General features: G+C 30.1%; 1 protein-coding gene across 2 annotated transcripts in view; it reads left to right on the top strand.

The window, feature by feature from the left end:
- Positions 1–14,299, top strand: part of LOC107161452 (carbonic anhydrase-related protein 10-like) — a 229,519-nt gene extending 215,220 nt beyond the window's left edge. For both annotated transcript variants that reach the window (XM_089217208.1, XM_089217207.1), the window contains exons 9-11: positions 10,163–10,297; positions 11,734–11,782; positions 12,215–14,299. In XM_089217208.1, coding sequence (XP_089073334.1) covers positions 10,163–10,297; positions 11,734–11,782; positions 12,215–12,237 — 207 coding nt within the window. In that variant the 3' untranslated portion in view covers positions 12,238–14,299. The remainder of the gene's footprint in view (positions 1–10,162; positions 10,298–11,733; positions 11,783–12,214) is intronic.
- The last annotated feature ends 4,276 nt before the right edge of the window (positions 14,300–18,575 follow it).

Genomic DNA, 18,575 nt, shown 5'->3' with positions numbered 1-18,575 from the left:
AGTTCACAAGAAAACTTAAATGAACTCGTAATATAAACATAAAAAATTAAATTTTACCTGAAAATAGTGTATAAATTTAGATTTAATTTCAATGAAAAAATTTGTATCAGCAAAAGCTAGAAAAAACTATTGAAAATTGAATACTTTTATATGAGCTACATTATTTTTTAATGTTTAAAAAAATGAAAATACGCTATCGCAGAAATTTTTGTTTAATTCATTATTCAAAGTTTCTTCGTAGTTTTATCGGGGCACCAACAATCTTAATCCTTTAGTACTGTGTATAATAATAAAATAGCAATTACCTTAACAGCGTTCACAACCATGTATATTCCGTAACAATTACGTCAAGACAAATTACTACAATTGTATAGGGCCCAGTGACTTAGTTACCTATCCTTTTGATTCTAAACAAATGATTTTAATTATGTTCAACGATATAAGGAGACATAATAGTTGAATGTAATCCCCAAACAGATTTTCCAGCATGGATTTCGAGAATATAAATATAAACCACTGATCAAAATATTATTTATAAATACTATGATGTGCGTTGTACTATAATATTATTAGCAACTCAAAAACAGTACCTTCAAACAACAATTTAAAAATACAGTACCTATTTAATTAATTAGGATTAACTCATAGTTCAATAATTGTAACAGATGGTGTAATATAAAATTTTATTTTTAAAAAAGTATTACATTTTCAAAAATTATTACCATATAATATTTTAGATTGTTAAATTGTACGAATTTGAAAGTTAGAGCTAATTACCGAGTTTCTTTAACAAAAATAATAAAAACAGTTTTCGTTCACATGTTATGTTATACCAACAAATAAAATAAAAAAAACTTTAATTTAAAAAATATATATTTGTAATCGAAAAACTTGTTGACTTTATACATATACACCGCGTGCTTGTGTGTGTCATCTATGCGTAGAAAATTCTGCGAACAACAATATGAACTCAAACGATTACTATGCTTAGACCATGTTATTAAAACTTTCATATGCATTTTATTACAGTCAAATGGTTTTTAGGGACGAAAATAAAACTCGACTAATGTATGTATATTGTATACACAGTGTACGCAAACATAAATATATAACACACAATCTATACATGTTCAGAAAACGTCATTATTTTAAGTTTTAACGATTAAACTGAAGGACTAAAATCACCTAAAATAAAAATTTGAGCGTCAAAAATAAAAAAACCACAAATTTCTAATATTAATAATATATACTATGTTTTAAAATAAAAAAATTGGCCATAATATTAAATACGTAAGCACTAAATTATTATAGGTAAAGTTTAATTAATTTTGATTTATAGTGCGTAATTAATACATGAACAAATTATATACTTGTCATATATATATAGCTTTTAACTTTATTAGCTATTTAAGCCTCAAATATCACAATATCTTGGATCATTTCAATGTTATCTGTATTTATATTTGTGTAGTTTTTTTTCATTTCCAAACTTCTTTAGTTTAGTGTTATCGTTTTTAAATGGGAAATAAAATAAAATTAAATACCGTAAACATTGTTATAAAAGTGTAGTAAATATAACTCATACTTACACAATAGCGTCCATTCGTAATAGTGTCGTTATCAAAAGTGATATTTCAATTAATTAGGCTTTATCATGATATTCGTTGTAAAAATTTCAAGCCTCAAAAAGTAGTTAATAGGTATTCTTAAATCATTTTGTGCAATGAAATATAACATTAAAGTACCTACTACGTTTATTAAATTACACAATTTTCAAATAAATGTAGTTACACAACAGTTTTGCCACAACTATCTAGAAGTTGGATAAAAATATAAAATACGATTATCTTTATTGCCACGATTAAATATTATTTATTAGTAAATTACAAAAAAACCCGGACACTTCGTACACGGATCTTATTAGACAGAGATATAAGTACCTATTTTAGATTCTAAACAGGAAGATTAATGTATATTGATTTTATAATTGTGAAAGTAGTAGAAACAAATTCTCTGATATTCAACCTCCCATGGTTTCTTTATTGGTTAATTTATTTCCGGACTTATAAATATTTTATACTGTGGCTCAACTTCTGTAAATTAGTATTTATAATAGGTAATGGTCGAGAGAGTATCCAAGAAATTACATACTTAAAGAGCTGCACGTAGAACACAAGATTGAATAATTTGATCTTTTTTGTTTTGTGTTCGTCGAAGAACTCAAAACAATAAAAACATAATCATAATTTTTAACTCTTTTCACCCCTTTTTGAACTATCCAAAAATGATTTTGTATCCAAACTGATTTTTATACATTCCTTAAAATGTCGGTTTCTCAGTTGATAAAATAAAATTCTAGCTCAGATAATCTGTTTATACAAAAAAAATAAAACATGTCAGTACAAGTTTCTTAGGTTTATTTTAAGATTTTTTAAGCCATTGGAGTACGAAATTATTATTCAGGGTTCTTAGATAATATAGGTATACAAATATTATGATATAATCTCGCGTATTTATTCAATATACGTATTATTAAACTCTTCGTCTTACGATACTTCCAAACGATAAAAGTCTTGATGGAAATCGCAGTCATGGCATCGCCGTGCCTCTTTAATTCTAAAAAATATAATACCGTTCCATTTAGACTTAATGACTAGGATACGCTAGATGCTATATTATTTCCATTTGGATGTTGTATATCAACATGTTTCTAAAAGACATTAAAACAAATTTTTAGACTGTAAACGTACGATTATTATGCATGAATATATAACGCAAAACACACGAAGTGAATATTATTATTCGTCCCATTCTTTTATTAAAATTTCAACATATCCAGCATTAGCGCTTGGTATTTGTAAACTCTGCTATTGAAATCGCCTGAGAAACGTCATTGTATTATTTTAATGATTCGTAGGCTAACAATTGTTAGGTTTAATTATTTAAGTTTGCGGTGCAGTACGGTATGATCATAGCAAATATATATAATAGGTAATATACGTATGCATCTGTACAAAAATTAAATAAAAAGTTTTAATTTATCATCATAGCTATTATCGCGACGGCCATTGATAGAAGTAGTCTCCCAGGTCAACATTTTTGTAACCAAGTTTAATTTGTACAAAATTATTTTGGAAATATTTTTTAATCACGAATCTGTAAGTTGGAAGTATGGTTGTGTTCATTTATTTCGTTTTAAATTCCCAATGTTCGTTTCAAAGAGTAGAGTTTTAATATTCAGAATTTGTAAGTACAAATCAAACATTAATGGATCTCCACCTCCTAAATTATCACAACAAATTAAGTTAACCAATTTTTTCGAACTTTAATCGTAACAAATGTTTTGTATAATAACCAAGTATTTATATGAAAAAATTCTAAATTGGTTAGTCACCTGTCAATTATAATATCCACTAAATAAAAAGTTAACAGTATTTTGTTTTAAATTTTTTTTACTAATACTTATAAATTATTCTCGACAATCAACATGCTGATAATGTCAAAGTTTGAAAAGCTTAATAATACACAGCTAAATTAATTGATAGTTATAATTGAGGGTGACTTACACATTTTTGATTTTCACTCCAAATTACAACTAACAAATCGTGAGCAGTATTTTCGCATGTTCTAGGGAATTACTCTAGTCTTGTCCAATTAAATTGTGTTGTACTACTAGATCCTACCCGTGTTCCAATCCATCATATAAATTGTTAATCACCAAAATACTTATCGTAGGTACTAGGTACATAAACTTTTATGCATTTAAATTTATTTTAAATAAAAAAAAAAAAAAAAATTTTGAAATGCATAATAGTGTACTTTCAATCGACTCACTTTAACCATTCACAAAACTTGAACCTTGTTTTTATTTTGTATAGTATATTATTAACTTTATTTGGACATCTAGTAGTGCCATGTCCATCGTAGTGATGTTCTGTGTCATTTTTTATTTATCTTTTGTTTTATTTTTACAAACACACATTATATTTAACCAATTTATTACATCAAATACCTCTCCATTTTACCTCAAGTACACGTTAAAACAACATTGAACCTTAGCCAATAAATTCAGAAATTTTCCATCCATCAATAAGCAATGCTGTAATGTACAAAGAATAAAGATGAATACACAAAATAAATCCTTTCCCCAATGAACAAAACGTCAGTTTTATAATACTGTAAATTTTATATTTTTGATTAATTTAACAGACTACCTAAAATGACGTCCATATTTATACGAAAATATTAAATTTCCAAATTTTAAATCAAAATAACTCTTCTTATTCATTAAATTAAAATTCACCAACTAGTAGTCCAAAAACAACCTCAAATATAGGGTCAAAGACTTACTAAGGAATTTCAACCTTTATTAACGATCTTAAATCATTTATTTATGCTCTAATTTTCCTATTTTATTACCACTGTCATTTTAATAACAAAAATTGACTTATTCTCATCTGAAAAATGTGACTACTCTACGTGTCAGGTATGTTGGAACTCACTCAGACCCTCTCATATCGATACTATCGTTCAAAACACTTCTGGCCAGATAACCCGTATAGCTGACGTAAACACGAAATTAACTTCGAAATCTGTTTTTCTAATGAGTTTTAAATTAGATGTTTGCGTATCAACTGTGAGATTTAAACTTAATTATTTAATTAAATTCAATGTATCTATTAGACAATTTATTAAACATTCAATTAATTACAGATTGTCTAATAGCATATTTTCTAAACTCACGGGTATTATTACAGTCGTATGAAACGCATTAAAACAAATTAATAAAACTTTATGTCAGAAATGTTAACCTAATTTATATTATCTAACTCTTGTGTAATTTATTACATAGAAGAAAAATAGCTATAATATGACATTTGAATACTATTATTATTATTATGATAATTACATATGTTTGATACGATGTGAATTCGGTCGTGCTGACTATCATGCAATATAATATTGAGGGCGTGGTTCGTGTGTGATATAGCAGGTAGGAAGGTAGGTAAAATATAAAACATATTTACTGTACGCATAAAACTTGAGAGAATTAAATACCAAAATACGTATTACTTGAGTTCGACCATTCAGATGTTGTTAAACGCTCTATTTATACAAATATATGTACATATACATACGCTTCGGAGTTAAAAACAAAACATGGTGTAGATTATTATGATTTATGAGTAAAAATTATTTTACGAGCAAAAATTATAAACTATTTTGAGACATATTATATTATTATCATTATAAGTTTTAAGTGTATAACTTATTTGTTGAATATTTCGTCATTGAGTCAACGCGCATCATTATTCAGAACATTTTTGTCATAACTACAGTGTATGATAAGCAAAACAAATTTTATAAGTTTCACTTGAATAAAGATATACCTATAGCTGAAAAAAGTCGTGTAAAGAATATTATTTTTTTCAGAAGAGGTGCAGAAAATATTCCACACCTATTATCTCTTCACGATCAAATCAGTACTTATTTTAGTTTTTAGTTTTTTTTTTCTGCTCAAAACAGTTGAATATATTTGTATACGTTTTAAATTCTACATCATATATTTTTAATTTGAAATATTGCCATTTTTTGATAAATAGTGTGGATTTATATTTTATATTGTATTTTTCTAGGTTTTGAGTTAAGATTTTCACTTCATTAAACTTATAGCCCAAGGTAATAGTATATTACTATATTAGCTTAAACTCACTGATCTACAGTCTTAAGTATCTAACAACCCTCGGCATCTACACAACGATTGAATAAGTTAAGGCACAGATCTCAGCGTAATCGCCACGTCACTAGCCGTAGCCTAGAGATAGTTAAGTGATGTAGGTATGACCAATCGTTATTGGCAATGGAATAAGAATCGTATAAATATACAATTAGTTAATACAAACCAATTAAACTTATTAAATGAAAGAGAGGCCCTTCACAGATAAAACAGATGCCAGAAATATTAATTTAACCACACAAAATTACCTGTGTAGAAAAACACACGTCATAGATATCTACAAGTTAGCTACGATTTATAAAATATTAGACGTTTGTGGAAATCACAAAGTTCACCAAGCAAGGCTTAAAATAAAAATAAGTGCTTATATAATATTGAACACCGAAATAATATAGATTGAAATAACAGCATTAATTTCTGTTTTGTATACAAATTATTAACGTTAATAATAATACTTCCAATACGATAATTTCTGATTTATAACGTGCGTTCTGCATAGATACATCCTAACCTATACGTGATACGTGGTCATCTTACAACCATCAAACATCGATCTTTTGAAATATAAACACATCAATTTCAGAGATTTAATTGAAAAGTTCATTCGTAATGTTTGATTGTATAGATAAACTTTAGTAGGAAAATCGGCTAATATGAAGGGACGAAGGTCGTTTATCAGACATTTCAAATGGACTAAACGGACCGTGTTTTGATACCACTCAAGGGACTCACTCAATCAATTTTAACTTGCTTTTTGTTATACGTAATAAATCATTTGACTCGAAATGCCTGAACTTAATACCTACTTCAGGAGTATGGATGTATTATTTGCAATATAATTTAAGTTTTACATTTGATGTATAATAATAAGTTCGACATGGCGAGCCGTCAGTGGTACCTAAATACAGTCTTTCTTCGGTTGAATTACTGTTATAACTGTGGCTGTAGTCACGTGCCACGGAGGAAAATACAAACACAGGTCGTTAGATAACATCATGGGGAAAACGATGGCCGAATGATTTATACCTATATCACCAGAATACATAGTATTATTGTAACCTACTTTAAACCACGTGCGTGGTGACTACAATGAGCCTGGCTGAGTGAGTGGAAAAATTTAAATAAAATAAATACATAAAAACGTGAATTGTAAAAATAATGTATACCATGAGGGTACATTGTATTGACAGAAAGATATGCTGACCATTGATTGGACTCCACCAACTGAAATTTTTAATTATTTCCATCATAATTTTACTTAAACATTTGTGTACCTAAACTTTGACACTATCTAGTGTTTACAAAGTACAGAACATTATTGTTTATAAATCAATATTTAATTTTTTTTTTTTATCAATACAATAGCAATAGACTTTTAAGTACAAGGCAAAATAAACCTCAAGTTGAGACGGCACGGTCACAACGGACCGGTGGCGTTAGAAATAATAACGCTTGAGTTTTCGCTACTAGTCTTATTCTGTATTTTACATACATATTATATTGTACGATTTGGAGGCAGCGAGGATCACGGGTGCGACGGTCGGTCTATGAAGATGGACCGCCACGGTGAGAGCTCGGTGCGGCCGGCAGTTGCCAGGTCCTAGTTACAAATTTGAAGGAATGTATCGGGGGAACGGACGGTTACAGCCGCCGTATGGACGGGGTCGGTTTACCGGGGTGCGTGACTCGCAAGAAGCTGCTACTGCGGTATACTAGACCCGGATTTCAACGAAACTCGATTAAGTGACCGTAGGAGGGGACGATGGGGAGCGTGACAGTCTTCGACCGATGGAGTTGGCGGTGGCTGTGAATACCGGCGTCTATAGATTGTCCGGTGGAGCGTAGCGACTGCTTGGCTCCTGGTACTTCGTGCGGCAGGTGCTCGCAGTAGGAACGACGTGTGTGAGGCTGATTCACCGTGCATAGGCTGAAGGCTGCTTCCTGCGACTCTGGTCCTCTGAACGTATTGAAACGTCGTCTACTTTGACAGCGCGTTACAGCGGGGCTCTTGTGTGCGGTGGTCGATGATTAGTGGCCATGTAGTGGCGGTCTTGAGCAATTCGAACCTGTGTTGAATTGCGACCGGCGTTCGTTGTTCAAGTTATTCTGCTGGTTGTCGGCGAACTTTAGCGGCTTCGTGGGTCGTTAGGATAGTCAGGTCTTCTGGCCTTCGTTCCTTTTAAGTGTTAGAGTTATTGAAGGTTTGAATGTTAAAAGAAGACTGATGCTGACGCGGTGAAAATGTCTGGTATATACACTAGGTCCCGTACCGACTAGTAAACGCTTGTGTTGCAACTGTTTCTGTTGTGTTTATATTTTGTGCGGGAAGTGATGTTGTCTGCACAGTATTTAGGTTATAGGTATGGGGATAGTATTGTTCGACGCATCTCGGTCTCCCCTTTGTAGTCTTTATTGTTCAGAGTGTGGAATAGCTTTATAATGAGGGCGCAAAATTAAACTACCAGGTTAGGTTAGAAGTACCGTTTTATGTGTACGACGGTGTACTGTTACAAAGTCTATGGTATTTATTTAGAAGAAAAATAATTTGATTATATATAGTATGATTTAACTGATTACTAACCAGTGATTAGTAACAGCATATCATGGAAAAAATTTAAGCTCGTTGAGTTATGTAAGATATTTTTGACATATTGTACACAGCAGCAACCAGTACAAAGTACAGGTACCGCAGCACCCTGTTTACGACTTAATCGACCACCGCCACGAGTTTCAACGACATGACACCATCGACACTCCCTCCAAGCCGAAAAAACTAGGTGAGTCACAAAGATATCCACGTAGGACGAGTACTGGCCACCGCCGATCTTTTCACCGACAACTCGTCAGTTTTCTTGTCTTTCTTTGTTTTATCGTTTACGACCATAAGATACTCCCTTAACCACGGACCCTATCAAGTAACCACTAACCACACTTTCTTGTTTCTTTTTCGTTAATTTAAAAGGGTAGCTTAAAACATTTCGAGTGTTGTGCACTTTGTTTTTTTTTTATGCGTCACCCGACACTATTAACCCACACAAACAACGACCGTCCTATCACGGACATCCTTCCGGAGACATCACACCCGCCGTAGCCACATCATTTTTATAAAAGCGTATAATGTTAATATATGTGTCAAAATGTAACTTGGTCGAAATTTACTTAACTTACACTTATCTGCATATTATGTAATTTACTCCGTCTTATAGAATATTTACTATGTACAACACAGTGAGTTTGTGTTCAGCTGCTCCAATTCAATGTAATAGTATCTTACCTTTAATAATATAGAGTGAATTTGTATATTATCAAACATAAAAGTAGGAACATTAACTGTAATTTTTTCATTGATTTTTACGATATTTTAATTTTAAGCGTGCTCTGAGAATTTTTAAATACCTTATTTTATCTATTATTTCACATAATAACTCATCGGGCGGTTGTAAACTCCGCCAGAATATCGGTCGAGATAAAAAGGTAATAATAGGTCTATGGTAAACTCCGCCAGTTTTTTTTTCTTACCTATAATGGGTATATGTAAACTCCACCAGTTTTTTTTTTTTACCTGGTCAGTGCGACAGCTCTCGCATTGCCACGTGCCTTCTCACATTAAATACGTTTACATCTATTGTGATGATATATGTCAAAATTGATAAAATATTGTCAAGGTTAGAGCGATTCAAATTATTAATAGTTTTATCTTCATATTATCTGAAATCAGGATTTCCAATGATGATATCGGCTGTAGGCTCATAATGTGAACGATATGATATGATATTATATTATATATTTTTTTTTTTAAATACATCATATTGATTTTATACTACTATTTGATTTTCTTCACTGGCGGAGTTTACATGAACTCAATTTTACCTGATTTTTTTCAGTGGCGGAGTTTACATGAACCCAATTTTACCTGTTTTTTTTTTCTGGTGGAGTTTACAGTAAAAAAAGGTACTTGTGGCGGAGTTTACATGCGCCCAAATCATCATAACTTGCTGCAAAATTAAAATATCGAAAAAAAATCACTTGAAAACATAGTTAATATTTTAATTTTTCAAATCTAATAACAAGTCAATTCACTCTATGATTAAATAAAAAAATTTCATAAACTCTAGAACACACATTTGATGTCGAGTATTCGTTAGGTTGTTTATGCAGCATCACATATGGGTGTGAGCGTCCTCTTATGATGAAATTAATAGAAAATAGTACGAATAATTATAGTAATATAAGCAAACACGGAAGAGGGAACTATGACAGGAGTCTTCGATTGGGTTGTGCTCTGCGTATGCACAAACACACAGGCATGCACACGAGCAATATTCATAATAACGTGGCCCCGGGGTGAAAAACCAATTGCGAACGAAACGTATTTTATATTATTATTATTATTATTAAATTGCGTGTAATGCGCGTATGTTGCAGTTGTACAGTCTGCGGGGTCTGATGCAGGGCAGCAAGAAGAACCAAGGAATGGCACCGCTGGGCAACAATTTCCGACCACCTCAGCCGCTTCACAATCGACTGGTGCGCACCAATATCGATTTCAACCTGAGAAAGGTACTATAATTTATACTACTTACGCGATATATTAATTTTATTCTGATGATAAACCAACACACACGTCACGCGTGATGGGGGGGAGGGGAAATCGATTTGGTTTGTGTAAGCGAAAGGTAGATGAATGTAAACATGTAATCGATATAAATTACAAATTTCAAAGCAGGTAAAAATGTTTTCCCACGAAATAACGGTGGGTGGGTGGGTAGGTAGGTTGAGTGGTTGAAAGCATTCCACATGTTTGGGTTATTCAAAGGCAAACGCAAACTTTCACGGCCAGCTCCCTGCAACGCCACCCACATACCTGTGTATTAGAATATAATATATAACATTATAATATAACACATTCCATAGTAATATTATAAACATCACATGATAATATTATTATTATTATTATATTACTATTACTATTACTTCTACTACATTGCACGTTCTCCGAGATTTTCTCCATAACTTTCTAGCAAACACTCGGCCAACTATGATTTACGTCAAACAATTATTATTTTGTATATTGATTAGATAATAAATATTATTTTCCTTTACGAAACTACATCTCAGACCGAGATGTATTAGATACGACCAATATTAAAGTCGTTCACGTTACGACCATAATAATGTATAGGCAGCAGTCGTCCAATAATCATACCCCTATATGACAATTGATGATATTTTTCACATAGATAAATGATGACGGAGAATTATTTTTAGATTTTTAAATTATATTTTTATTGACTTTTGCGGCTCAAAGGGAGTAAAAATGAAAAATTTGGACTACTTACTTGGAGTGTACTGATTTGGGTAGCTGGTGGTAGATCCCTACTTGGACCGTTAAAATGTTGGACTAATTGAATAAAATTTGAATGGTTTAATGAAAGTATACATACTTAAGTGTTTTCAAGAATGTAACTTGGGAGTAAAAAGAAAAATGGAAGAAATACCAAAAATAAAAACTATATACTTGAATTTTATTACTTGCCCAACATTTGAACATCTCATTTTAAACCTCCACTAATGGATACTTCGGAATAGCAAACATCGTTTTTCGGGGAAAAATTACTAAACCATTTGAAGAATATCAAGACACAATTTCAACGACTGAGAGTGTCCGATATTTGGAGATTTTACCGTAATATTATTGTTTCGCTGCCATACTAGATATTAATAGGTCATCGACCCTTAACTCAAACACTGAGGAACGTCATTAGAAACGTTTAGTTTATTTGTATACCGTCAGACATAATATAATATTTTTAGACTGACCATCTACCCAAGTATTATAATTTAATAAATATAATATATGTATCATCGCGCTTCCTCGCTGACCGAATAAATAAAAAACATTTTCGTTTGACGACGACTTTAATGGATTGCGCTCTTGTTTTTTTCTTTTATTTATTTACTCATTTATTAACTATTTCTTTCTTTTTGAATTACAGGACGATGAAAAATATTGCCCGAGCATGCACAAAGACGTATACTACAAGGGTAAGTGCGTAGTACCTATTAATTGCCGGTTATCTGTTTGTCACGATTTATTTATTCGTTTAACGGACGAGTGAGTGCGGAGGACGAATAGCACGCCGCAGTCCTTTTTATTATAATTTTATTCGTTTATACTCGCGTACTACTACCGCAGTTACCACTATTATAATACCAGTCTACAACTGCAATTATAATAATATGAATAAATATATTATAATAGTATTACCTACGCAACGCGCATTACCGAAGCCGCCCGCATGCACTTCCGACGACCATCCAACCGGCGATGTTCGCGTTGGTAGAAACTAGAAGGTCACGTGTTCGTAGTAATTTATTGAACGCTCCTCTATTTTTAGCCGCCGCGAACACATTTCAGGCTTGCACATACCCTGCTCGATATTATAATATTTTACTTAGAATTTTGTTTTGTTTCAGCCAATGACTGGAAACCTCACTAATAACGTACCTTTCTACGTATAAACAACACGCGGCGGCAACTGCCATCCCCATCATCGTCGTCGTCGTCACTCGCTCGTATAGAAACAACACCTAATACACTATCATCGAGTAAACTGGATGACAACGACGACGACATTCCAGTATATATCATGTTATGATATTATTATTATTATATTAATATTGTGTAAAATAAATTATTTAATTAAGTATAAAAATAACAGATAAAAAACAAATGGCACGCCAGAAAAAAAATGACCGACTCAAAAAACCATCTCTCTGTCTCTTTCTCGCCCTTCTATTTCTATTTAACTCTTTACCTCTATCTCTCTTTCTATCTCTCTGGATTGATTAATTTTTGAGCTGGAGCTCACGCGTCTTGTTCCGTTAGGCGCAACCCCGGGTACGGTGTAATGATAATAACGTTATTCGTTCCGTCTTCAGTCTGTTTCGTCGTTTCGATGAGAGTCGTAATATTAACTAATAATAATAATCTTGTAGATATGAAATGCATGATATCTTATCTATTTTATAAAGGGAAAAATCTCAACGCTGCTTTGCTCGAAAATCAGGATTACTAACGAACATTATGCCCATATACTACCGGATCGTGAGAGAGAACAAACAAAAACCTTGGGTCGGTTTTTTTTTTTGCGTTTTTCCTATATTTTTTTTTTCTTCGGGTATAATAGTTTTATTAATAATATATATACATGTCTTCGGCTCGATATCGAGAGGTTCTTGGATACGGAATCTTTCACAACGAGCGCGTTTCAATAGTTTAACTTTTTAATGTTACTACAGTTAAATAGGAAAAAACAAACGTACGCAAAAACTCTCGAACGAAACAATAATATGCATTTAGTTCAGCCAATACAATTTAAAAAGTTGTACCCACCTATCCACCGACATTGCCTACCTGCCTGTTCTGTACCATATACGCTTGCCACCGACGACGAGGACAACGACTTACAATTAATAAGAATCACACTCGGTTTTTTCGGTTTATATTACTTCCAATACTTCCGCTCGAATCGTATTTCCTAACACAATTTCATATGTCAGCGCATAATAGAATCAATAAAAATTGAGAAATCACGCATTACAAAACGCAATTACGTTTTTTTAGATACATTTTTTCTAGCGAAAGCGCCACATAATATAGTTCAAATTAATTACCGCGTGACGGGCGTGAGTCAAACGTCTTAACTTTTTTTTATCCTGTACTTTATTATAATCTACAATAATAATATAATATCGGCAGATGAGTTTATTATTTCATAAGATAAATTATATCGAACGCTTGTTTTTTTTTGCAAAATCACGTTAATCTTAATAAAATCCACGTTACATAAAAATTAATAATATGAAATTCTTATAATATCAAAAGAATTAAATTTTAATAATCAAATATTATATTATATCATTACAATATCGTAGAAGCATACAAAACATAGAAGTGCCAGTTTAGCTGATATTAATAACAATAATCTGGTCACGCATTTTAACGGTCTGTGTTCATTACAATAACACCATGTTTATGATAGTTATTGTTCATGACTCAGGAGGTACATAATTCTATTAGATAGAAACATAAAATAAATTAGTAAAATGACATTCCGATCGCGAGTCTACTTTTAAACTACGAAATTGGATTTCTACATTACTATACCTACTCATCTACGGAGTTCTACGAGATTTTAGAACCTGTTGATATCGAGCTGATTTTGCACTGCGTTAAAAAAAAAACAACATAATCATCTCTCGTACATATTATACGCGAATACATTACACATATCTCTATGATTGTAATAATTTATATATTCATATGTAAACAGTTATTTCAGAGCACTCTTAATTTTGACTGAAATTCAATTAAAACGTACTATTATTTTGCTAGCAACTTGTTTTTATTGTAATATTTTCGTAATAATACATAAAATCATACATATACATTATGCATATTATTATTATTATATGGATGTCAGTAGTGCGTCAAGGTTCCTACAATACGTTGTTATCATTATTAGTGTATTAATAAACCTTTGACTAAGTGTTTTTTGATTTTGTGTTAATTATATTTATTTACCTATATTAATTAGTTATGATATAACATTTTGTGCGTGTCTATGAAAAATCACTGTACGAATAATGATATTGATTATAATTTTTCTATGGCTGTTTAGTAGAGGATTAAAAAAAAAAAATTATTCCCACAGCCAATGGATGACATAACATAACACTTTCATATTTAAATTGGCTAACATAAAAATAATGTTTTGATTAGTATAAAACATAATTATATTGAATTGACTATAAAAAAAATATTTTAATTTAGATTCGTTAAATTTATTTAACAAATACCAAATATATATAGATACCTACGCAAATAAACTTGTATTTACAATGTATTTAGTACTGCATAAGTTAAAAATGCATTTCCCCATTTTAATAATAACCGATGGTTGAATAATACATAGTTCAATAATTATGTAAACACAACTTTTTTATTAATAATATATTATACGCTATGATGGAATTATGTCAAATCTGATACCTAACTAATAACTATGATAGTCGTATTATTTAAACTTTTTTTGTCCATACGCATTTCATCAAAAAGTACCTATTATTACGAGAGCATCATCGTGCTATGAAAATCCGACTAAAATAGTATATTATAAATATTGTTTACAACCATATATTTCAAATGTCCAATGTTAATTATATCATCGTGACAAAAATTCATGAACAGAGTTTGTGGCTAAATAAAAGGCCAAAGAGAATAGTATATTGTTTTAAACATCAACACAGTTTTGAAGTGATAGCGTCGTATGACGTATGCTCGATTGTCTTAGACGAAAATTGCTCGAAACATGTTTTTTGAAATGTAATTTCGTATGGTAAAATATGTTTGAAAAATGCGAGAAGAAAAAAACGCAAAAATACACATACGCATTGAATAAATAGAAAAAATACGCGTTCAGTAAATAAGTCTTGGGTGCGTGACAGATAAAATATTCGCGTGGAGAGCGAAAAATCCGGTGTGAATGAATGGGGAACATTTGACATAAAAATGCAAAGGTGTCGAGTGGAAGAAAAAAACGAAAGAATTCTAGTTTATCTGTGATAACAAATCATAACGAGAAGGCTGGTATAAAACAAGATTTCAACTACTTTGGATTTCTTTAAGTTCTACCTGAGAATTACGCAAACATAAATCGTTGCGGAAACAGATTTTTTTCTCCGTCATTTCTCATACACAGAATAGGATCATTCAATTTATACATATATATATAGCTTTAAACAACTTACTTGTGTTTTTTACAGGGCTTTTTGTTTTTTTACTATTTTACGACGATATAATAATATATAATAACCTAGATAAAGTAAGTATTCATGTTGAAAATAATACACGATGTAGAATAGGTATTTAAAATATCGTAGAAACGCAATTAATATCTTGAACAAACCTTTTGATAGATTGTTGAATTGTATTTAAAAACCATCAAAAATCTTTTTAAAAAATTAAATGTTACGTTAAGATCGATAATGATTCATAATTATATTCAAAATTTATAAGTTTATTGAAATCAAAAAAAAAAAATTAAATCGTTAATATACTATATCAAGATAATAATAATTTTATGTTTTTTGGAAACAAAATCGATTTGGGATTTTTAAATATAAAAACTCAACAATTATTGTCAACAAGTCATGATATATTTTATAACTAGGTAATAAGTCTTTTTTTTTAATTTATAAGCCATATAAAACAAATATACTTATACCAAATCTAGCTAGTAAAAATTGAAAATAATATAATAAATATATAAAATCATAAAATGTAAAGTAATGTTAAAAATTAGAATTAAAATGGAAATACACTAAAATGTAATCAATAATACAAATTATAATATTAATATATTATTTAGGATTTTAAATCAGAAAATACTAAATATATCACTAGGTGAAATTGAAAATTTTTACTTCGATTTCAAACCCCGTGGATCAATAATAGTGACCTAAACGTTTAAATTTAAGCGATTACTTGCTTATTTAGTTTAAAGCTTATCTATTATATGTATATACATCTATATATTTTTACGTAGTCCTACGAAATAAACGTAAGAACAGGTATGAATAATATATGTTTACAAAGCGTAATTGAAGGTCTCAGTTACTTATATTTATATTTTAAATTGAATGAATTTGGCACTTTGGTTTTTCAATTTAATTGATATTATACCTAATCGTTTACCATTACGATAGTTTTCAGCGATCAATAGACGATTTGAAAAAACATCGCCTGTGTCTTATAAGAATTTTAGGAACGGAAAATTAGCTGATTCTGAAAATAATATTATTTTTACGCATTAATGGTGGACGATAAGAAAAAGAAACTTTTTCAGTAAATATAATGAATAATGATAATATAATAGCTATTATGCATATTCTGCAGAATCTGTAAGGTGAGTTTTAGGGATGAGAAATACACAACTTTTTTAAACTAATTTACTTATTTAATAATATAACACGTTGTTTTTCGTTTAAAATTATTATGCTTAAGCTTGAATATTATTATTCCATATTCATAATAATATGTAATGATAAATAATGATTAAACAATACTTATTAATTACAACACTCCAATGACTGCAACTATATGGTGATAACATGTATTGATTTATTTCAGTTGAATTATTTTAGGGGTAGAAGAATTTCAACCATTAGCTTATATTATTTAGACACAAAACTAAAAAAGGTAATAATATTAATTAGAAATATTTTACGCTAATGCACGCATACATGCATCACTATTGCCTATCTAATGCGCCGTCAGATACAAATGCTAAATATCAATATATTATGTCATTATTTAAATAATAATTGTTCATTATGAATAAAAGTAATATGAATAAAATAAAAGAGTCAGACATGTAATTATAATTATATTGACAATATTAGAACTAAACAGATAAATTAATAATACAAATAAATAGCTAAACAATTATTTTTTTCATTTTTGAAACTGTAGTTCCGCTATAATAATCTAAACGCAATTTATTGTAATATTAGATTAATTCAAAATTCAAAATTAATTAATTCTTCAAAAACTTTAGTATGACAATTAAATATTTTATAATAATACACACTACAGACATTAAGTCACCTATAGTCAAGTAAATCATTTCTACCAGAACAGAACAAATAATAAATGTCGAAAATAATTTAATTTGTTGTAGTGGGGACGTGCTATCGGTTTAGGATTAAATCGTGTCATCAAAACTAGAAATAAACTATATTGACACATTCCATAAAAAAAGTTTATAAAATAAAATTCGAACTAACTAGTCTTATTATTGTAAGCTTTAATGGTGAATTTACGGATTGAAGTTCACGAGGTCAACTCAATTCATTACATTTTGGTGTAACAATTTTTGATTCATTCAAAATATAAAATTATTTTAATATTATAGTACACTGACTACAATTTATTTATCATTTTTATACATTCTATGAAAACTATTTTTAATATTGTAGTTTGCTTTTTCGATATTAATTTGATAAACCTCACATATTGGGAAATGGATGCATATACAGAATTTACGCTACAGTTGATGTATGTAAAAATGTATAATTCAACGTTTGTCTTACTTACTAAATATTTTTACTAGGACTCAAGAACAAAAAGTTTTATTTTGTAAAAAAATATTTACATTTTATTACCTTATAAAATAATATTGTTCTTTAGTTTTAGTAAAGCATTAATATTATTACACTACGGTTTTTTATTTTCATTTTATCGTGACCCAATCACAACATTTAAAAACCATCCACATCGTTTTAATCCTTAATCTTTATTATAATATATAATATAAACAATAAAAATGTTAATATTTCGTGCTTTGTGACATTAAAAAATGTATTTATCATTAATAGTTTAAATATTGTATATTTTTGTGTCAACAAACTTAATTTTTTTACAAAGTTACCAAGTAAAAATATTACAAATTATTATAAATAAATTATTTGTTTGTTTTCTTCTAGAAAAATATTGCGGTAGAATTTTAATCTGGGTTAGGATGTTTTTCGTCGATTTCAAAGTTTTGAGCACTTTCGATTTTAATATAATTTAGTCATTTTGAAATTTTAAAATCAGTAATCCGTTAGTGGTATTCCCTCGTTTTCGTGAAGCTGTTTATTTTACCACACTAACCAAGGGTATTCATTGCGATTCACAAGAATTTATTTTCGAGAGTTTGTAGTTGTATATTTTTATTTGGAACGCAGCAACCCATACTCCAGGCATGCGTGCATGTTAGGAGTGGTTTCAGTG

Source organism: Diuraphis noxia, unplaced genomic scaffold, assembly GCF_037042655.1.
Source record: "Diuraphis noxia isolate RWA-SAM2 unplaced genomic scaffold, SU_Dnox_SAM2 contig0001, whole genome shotgun sequence".
Taxonomy (NCBI): Eukaryota; Metazoa; Arthropoda; class Insecta; order Hemiptera; family Aphididae; genus Diuraphis; species Diuraphis noxia.
This window is presented reverse-complemented; position numbering and strand designations above follow the sequence as displayed.